The 7,803-nt window shown below is 35.0% G+C and overlaps 1 protein-coding gene across 1 annotated transcript; it reads left to right on the forward strand.

Moving 5' to 3' along the window:
- Positions 1-2,913: 2,913 nt before the first annotated feature.
- Positions 2,914-5,762, forward strand: LOC100805664 (50S ribosomal protein L7/L12). The gene is made up of 2 exons (XM_003546779.5): positions 2,914-3,035; positions 4,820-5,762. Exon 2 carries the CDS (start codon positions 4,897-4,899, stop codon positions 5,548-5,550), a length of 654 nt encoding a protein of 217 aa, XP_003546827.1. The 5' UTR covers positions 2,914-3,035; positions 4,820-4,896; the 3' UTR covers positions 5,551-5,762.
- Positions 5,763-7,803: the final 2,041 nt, after the last annotated feature.

Genomic DNA, 7,803 nt, shown 5'->3' on the forward strand with positions numbered 1-7,803 from the left:
CGGAGATATAATGAGGGCACATCCAAATTCCATCAAACTCTTGAATTCATTTCCAACAGTGTTGATTTGTAATACAACTTACAAGACAAACAAGTATCATCTTCCACTGTTGGAAATTATTGGTATCACTTCAACAAGAATGATATTTGTTGTTGCCTTTACTTATTTAAGTTCTGAGAGAATGAATTATTTTGAATGGGCTTTAAGCAAGCTGAAAGGATTGTTTGTGAAAGATAACGTGTTGCCTCAGGTTATTATTAGTGATAGGGATCTTGCTTTAATGAATGCATTGGAAATTGTGTTTCCTTGTTCAACCAAATTGTTATATTTGTTCCATATTACAAATAATGTTAGCACAAAATGCAAAGTCATCATGGATAACGGTGAAGAGTGACAAAATATCATGGATGCTTGGGAACTATTGTTGTAGTCTTCATATGAAGTAGCATATAATGCACACTTTAAGAGCTTTACAACCCAATGTGTATGTTATAAAACATTTGTTGACTATATCCAACAAACATGGTTGACGCCTTTCAAGGAGAATTTTGTACAAGCATAGGCTAATCAAGTCATGCATCTTGGAAACACAACAACAAATAAGTACAAAAATTATTTGACATTAATTTTTTGGCTTAAGTTTTATTTTGTTAAATTACGAGAATTATTCACATCTCATTTTATTACAACATAGGGTAGAAGGTGCACATGCTAGATTGAAGAGGTTGCTTCATGATAGCATGGGATATTTGTGTAGTAGTTGGGATGCAATAAATAACATGTTTGTCTTGCAACATACTATGCTCAAGGCTTCATTTCAGAAAAGCATAAATGTGGTTGAGCACAATTTTAATACCCTAATGTATAAGAAGTTGCACAACTTTGTATCAAGAGAACCACGAGACTTGATTTTCTATGAGTTGCAACGGGTTGACACCATTGGTATTGATAGTCCCTGCCAGCAAAGCCCCATCTCATTTCCATTGGACTTGTCAATAGAAATCACTTTGTGCAATTATATAATATCTACTAACATACCATTTACCTTTGTAAGCTAATATTGATTTTTTTCGCTAACTTCATCTTTTGTATGTATGATAATGAAGCTTCTTTTTTAAAGGATCGTTGTCCCTTGCCTCTTGTTGTACCACAATGAAGAAGCTACTATGCACAGGAAATCCGCTCATGGCAAAGGGCTCACAATCAGCGCATACAAGATTTCAATGCAATACAATTTCAATTAGTTAGAGGATCTCAATATATAGTAGACCTTTCCAAGGATTGAAATATGTAGTATTAATATGTAGGAGACCTTTCTTAAAATATGTAGTAGGCATTTTGTTCATGACAAACGTTGAATGTGTATTCCATTATTTTTATGGTGTGAACTTCAATATGCAATTGACATTTCTATGAAATTGTATGTAATACATGTAATTTCTGTAGACTTTTAAAATCTTGGAAAAATACTAAACGGAAGTGATTATGTTATAAACAATGTACAACAAAGTCATACTTATGTTTAGTACTTTTTTTCAGAGAAAAAAATGTGCAACAGAATCACACTTCCATTGTACATTTTTTTCCAAGAACAAAATTAAAACGAATTTGTGATTTTGTTGTACACGTTGTACAATGGAATCACACTTTTGTAGTACTATCATTTTTTAACTCCCCTTGCATAATGAAATCATGATTTCGTTGTCTATTTTTTCCCTCCCTGAAAAACATTATGGCATCGTGTTTCTACTGCACAAAAGGGGGTGTGATTGTTTTGCACAGCGGGCCGTAGATGGTTTATTGCTTCAAAAAACCTAAAAACTACTATTTAAATACAATAATAACACCAAGTGTTATTTTTACCCAAGGCTTTGCTACTTCGGGCTGCGCAAAAAAATCGCAACCCTTTTATGCAACGGAAACACAATGTCGTAATGCTTTTGGGGGAAGGGTATTCTTGAAATTTTGAGGGATTGTAGGGGCCAATAATAAAAACTATTGGGGTCAATAACAACTCCCTTTGCCATTTGTGGATTTTCTTCCTACACCCAACATTTTTCCAATACACCCAACAATGAGAGGGAAAAATAAAAAAATACCCTTACATATAACCCCATACAGATTGAGGCTTACAGATTGCCAATCCATTATTATATTAAAAATATGTTTTACAAAATAATTTAAAATTACTAGGCCATGCAGATCTCAAACCTATGATCTTTGCGTTATTCACACGATACTCTAACCAACTAAATTAATATGTCAATTATGTTAAAAAAAATCATTAATGTCGTTGCATATAACACTAAAATTTCTAATGTATATTTAATATACATATAAGTTTACATAATTAATTTTGTAATAATTAATTTTGATCTAATAATGTATTTTTTTACATATATAAATTTTTATTAAATTTATGATTTTTATTTAAACCTGTGATTTTTATTTAAAATTTATATATGTAAAAAAATACATTAGAAAGTCACAGGTTATATGTGTACCAATTGTTACAAAATTTATCATGTAAACTTATATGTGTATTAAATATACATTAAAAATTTATTGTTCTATATAGTGACGTTATTTGTTTTTTAACATAATTAGTCTATTGATTTAATTGGTTAGATCATAATGCTAATAACGTGAAAATCACAAATTCGAAACCTGCATGAACTATTAATTTTAAATCATTTTGTAAAATATATTTTTAATAATTCGTATGGGCCTCCACGGATTGCCAAATCCGTATAGGCTATACATAAGGGCAATGCTGAAATTATAAAAATATATTGGGTGTAGAAGAAAAATGGGCTGGTGCAAGAAAAAAATCCCTACTGTTTGACACAACATACTCGGGCTAGCCCAATGAAAACCCAATTAAAGCCCATAACCCATGTCTTCAAATTTTTTGTTTCTGGTTTTTTCTTTTCCCAATTTGCTGCAAACCTACACACACTGAAACGAGGCTTTTCAGTTTTCACTGCGTTTCCGTTGGCTTCGTTATGCCACTGAGAGCTCAGATTATGACTAAGGTAAGAATTGGGGTTCTCCATTTTAAGCTCATATTAGTGCTTCTTCGTTCTGCTCAATGATTTTAAGCTCTTCTCTTTCTGGGTAGCCATAAGTTTGGGAAAACAATTTTGGGTGTTTGTCAAAATGTTTTTTTTTCCTCTTGTATTTGATTGTGGGGTGTATGATGTTTGTTTTACATGTAAAAAATTGATATTATAAAAAAAATGGGATTTATTCTTTTATTATGTTTTTAAGCATCTTGGATTTGGTTTAATCGATTCCTATTAGCTCGCCTTGGAACAATGATTTGTTGCTTTTGAAGTTTAATGTTCTGTCTTAGTGGCAAAAGTTCAATGATTTGTGTAGTATTTTGCGGTTAAAGCTATTTTGGAATTAGTGATTCAGGGGCATGTGTGCGATAATTTCTTTGTTTGTGAGGATTGGTTGCACTTGAATCTTGCTAATGGGAAGGTGACACATGGCTTGAGGTGGAGTACTTTTTTTGGGATCATGTTGAGTCAAATTTGGTGGAGTAGAAACCAATTGGTTTTTAATAATACCACGTTGTCTGTATAGGGTATTATCAACAAAGTTTTTAGGTTGGCTCAGGATTCGGTGGTTGCTCTTGAAGTCAGCATGTTGGATTCTAAATCCACGATTAGGCGTGTTGGAGTATAAGGTGGGAACCTCCTTGTAGGGGGGCGGTGGCCATTAATTGTGGTGGGTCTGTCACAGATGTGGGTAGAAGTGCTTCTTGTGGGGTCAGGACGACTATGGAGTTTATATTTGTGGCTTTGCAATTAAGCTCGGTGCTTGCTCTATGGATTCTTTTCGTGGAGTTGTGGGGTATTTTTCATGGTCTAAAGTTGGCTTGGGAAAGGGGCTTCAGGAAGATTTGTGTTTTTGCTCGAATTCTAGATGTGTGGTTAGTCTTTTGAGAAAAAGCTGTTGCTACTATCGTCCTTGCTACAGGCTGGTTATAAGTATCCATGATATTTACAAATAGATTGGTCATATTCATTGGGTGCATGTTCTTAGAGAGGCAAATCAGGTTGCAGATCAAATGGCAAGTTATGGGATGGTGTCATCCACTCAAAGGAGGGTCTTTGATATCGTTCCGGATTTTTATTTGTAACGAGTTACAAGCAGATTATGCTTGTATTAGTTTTCCTAGTCGGTTCTATTTTATTTTTTTAATTTGTAAGTAAAAAAAAATATTTTCTTCCCTTTATTTTCATAGCTTGGTGTTCGTATGTGCATTTTTTAGGGTGGGGAAGAGGTGGGGGTTGAGAACTTACTTCTGAGCTTAATGGCATTGTGTGATCCATGTAATCGATCTCACCTAATCATTGTTGTGTTAATTGTTGTAACTTGTAAGCTGCATAAGATTTGATTGTGGGGGTATGAGGAAGGAAGTTTAGGAATTTGTTCGTTGTGTAATTTGTGGTTTCATGTGTTTCCTATATGCTCATCATTATTCTTATATTTTCATTTTGTTAAGATATTTGACTTCAGTGGTTTCTAAGTGCTTCAACAACTGTTAGCTTTTATGAAATCATCCATGCCATGAGAAAATATGCATGGTATCGGGTTCATCTTTCTTTTAGATTTAGTAATTTGCTCTGAATGATTGCGATGTTTGAGGACTCTTGCTGCACATCTATTTTTCTTTCAAATACTGTGATTCTAGGATTTGATTTTGCTGGTTTTCTGATTATGTTCGTTGAAAGTTTGATCAATATAAGATATATTTGGATGATAATGTTTAAACAAAATGTTCTGTTCTGTTTTGTTCTGCTTTCAGGATAATTATTTATTGGATTAGACATTCACAATTTGTGTCAAACTGGACTGATTTCCCATTATCACTACTGGCCAAGAATGAGCTTGCTTTCAAGAATAAGGCATTATTTACCCAATGGTTTATGTAGACAACCTCTTCATCCAACAGTAGTGCGGCTTAACGCTAGTAACTTAAATGTATTTTCAAGACATTTTGGTCAACCTGCGAGGAAAGAGGAGGAGGAGGAGGATGTAGAGGAAGTGGAAATTAATCAAAGAAGTCTCCCAGCTGATTTTGATCCTGCTACATTTGATCCCAATGATCATCGAGGCCCTCCATCAGAGAGAGTTTTCAGGCTTGTTGATGAGGTCGCTTCTCTTACGGTAGCTGAAGCTGCAGAATTGGGTCTCACTCTGATGAAGAAAATGGGAGTGAAGGAGATGCCTAATGTGGGATTTATGAAAGCAGGAGCTGGAAACCTGGCTGGAATGGCAGCGAAAGCACCAACAGCAGCAAAGGAGGAGCAAAAGCCAGAAAAAACTGTGTTTGAATTGAAACTCGAGTCCTACGAAGCGGCTTCCAAAATTAAAATCATCAAGGAGGTCCGGGGCTTTACTGATTTAGGTTTGAAGGAGGCAAAGGATTTAGTGGAAAAAACACCTGCTGTTATAAAGAAAGGTGTTTCAAAGGAAGAAGGGGAGCAGATAATAGAGAAATTGAAAGCTCTTGGTGCAAAAGTTGTTATGGAATGAAGTGATGTATGTTGTTTCTTCCAGCTTTCAATATTTTAGTTGTCTGAAATTTTGAAAATTTCAGATTGCTGGCCAAGGATACTGCAAATTTTGCTAGTGCTGTCACTGTGTGTTAATTTTTTAGCATAAACTGGAATTTGATTTTATGCAGGTTTGCAACATTATTCATCATTTCCCTCTCAATGGAATAAAAGTATTATTCCCACGGGCGATATTCATTTGCAAACATTTATTAACATTACTTTCTACAAGTTTGCAAAATCCAATTGTCTGAATTAACTCAAGAAGCTATTATTAACTTACAGCATACGAACAGAACATACAAGAAGCTATTATTAACTAAATTTCGTATCCGGAAAGTTTTATTTCGTTATCATGCATAGAAGGAAACTAAACATCGATTGTAAAGATCTTCTAAAGTGACAAACAATGCCTACTGCAAACAGATACTGGCAATGAAATAGCTGTGTCGAGCTCTAGAATTTATGCCTCTATCTTTATTGATAACACTCAACTATCAAGTAATATTACTTGAAAACAAATAGTTCTCGCATTATTGTTTCTGGATGACAAATGAATTTGATTTTAGCTTCTTTGTTATTAAAGAAGTTTGTAAAAAGAGGAAAGTTTAGTGTAATGTCCTTAATTGTCGATTTTTCGGTGGCTCTCATTCTACGATATTTCATATGGTGACATTTCATTCAACATCTTTATTGGTCAGAACCCTCAACCAATGAGAATCCTCCGAAGGTAATCTTTACTGAGACCTCGACAATTGACACAATTCTATTGTTCTCAAGATCATTGACTATACCCACAAACTAATATAAGACTTTTCTGTGTATTTTATCTTTATTTATATACTTTCTAGGAAACTTCCCAGAAAGTCACCATCTCATAACTACTTCAAGTTAAATATGCTTAACTGTAGAGTTCTTAAGTGATAAGCTGTAAAGAGTGTAAATGAAAAGAATTGAAATGAATAACTATGAATTTCTTTTGTATTTGTATTGTTGTGGAATATGACAGAAATTCCTTTAGCAGAATTATAAGTAGCAGTAAAGAAATAACAAGGAAATGAAATGGAGTTGATGCTCATAACAGAATGATTCCCAGAGAAAGAGAGAGAGAAAACCACATCATCATTCACACCCTTTTCCCCTTTCTTAACAACACTTAAATACTACTTGCTGGACCAATCATAACCACTCAGCCTAGTGTTGGCTATTTTGGGCCTTGAACTTTTTCTCCTTTCCTGATGCAATGGATCAACTGCCACGTGTCCATCTTCAGTCATTCCATTTTCTGCCCCTTTTACCCCTGCTCTAACCGACTTGCTCACAATTCCTCCCCCATTAAGAACAACCTTGTCCTCAAGGTTGAAGTTAGGGTAAGCTTTTTGCAATGCGCTGTGATCTTCCCAAGTTGATTGGGACTCATCCATGCCCTCCCACTGGATTAAATGCTGCTGAACCTATTGAGAACCCTTGATAGCCACTCTAGATTTTAAAATAGCAGTGGGTTTGATAACCGGAGAAGAGTCATCAGTGGTAATAGGTAAAGGAACATATGGATGAATGTGATCACCTCTGCAAAGTTTCAATTGAGAGGCATGAAAGACTGGGTGAATCTTAGCAGTAGATGGCAGTAACAACTTATATGCAACTGGACCAACTCTCTCAATAATTTGGAACGGGCCAAAATATCTTAGACTTAGTTTTTGATTCTTCCTCAAAGCAATGGAATGTTGTTTATAAGGCTGGAGCTTCACCAGTACCATGTCTCCAACCTTCCATTCTTCCAACCTACATTTCTGATCTGCATACTTTTTCATTTACTGTTGAGCCTTGTGGAGATTCTGCTTTAATCGAGCAAGGACATAATCTCTCTGCAAGAGCTGATCATGAACAGATACTGAATCATTACCAGTAGGAATGTATTTCACTAGCGTGGGAGGATCTCTACCATAAACAGCTTTGAATGGTGTCATGCCAATACTAGTATGATAAACTGTATTATACCAATATTCGACCCAAGGTAAGAGTTTAACCCATTCCTTAGGGGTTTCATAAGTAAAGCATCATAAGTACATTTCAAGACATTTGTTCAAAGCTTCAGACTACCCATCAGATTGAGGATGGTATGCAGTAGACATGTTGAGAGAAGTGCCACTCAATCTAAAAAGATGCTGCCAAAACTGACTGGTGAAGATTTTGTCTCTGTCTAAAACAATAGTCTTAGGGAAACCATGCA

This window comes from Glycine max, chromosome 15, assembly GCF_000004515.6.
Source record: "Glycine max cultivar Williams 82 chromosome 15, Glycine_max_v4.0, whole genome shotgun sequence".
NCBI classification, from domain to species: domain Eukaryota; kingdom Viridiplantae; phylum Streptophyta; class Magnoliopsida; order Fabales; family Fabaceae; genus Glycine; species Glycine max.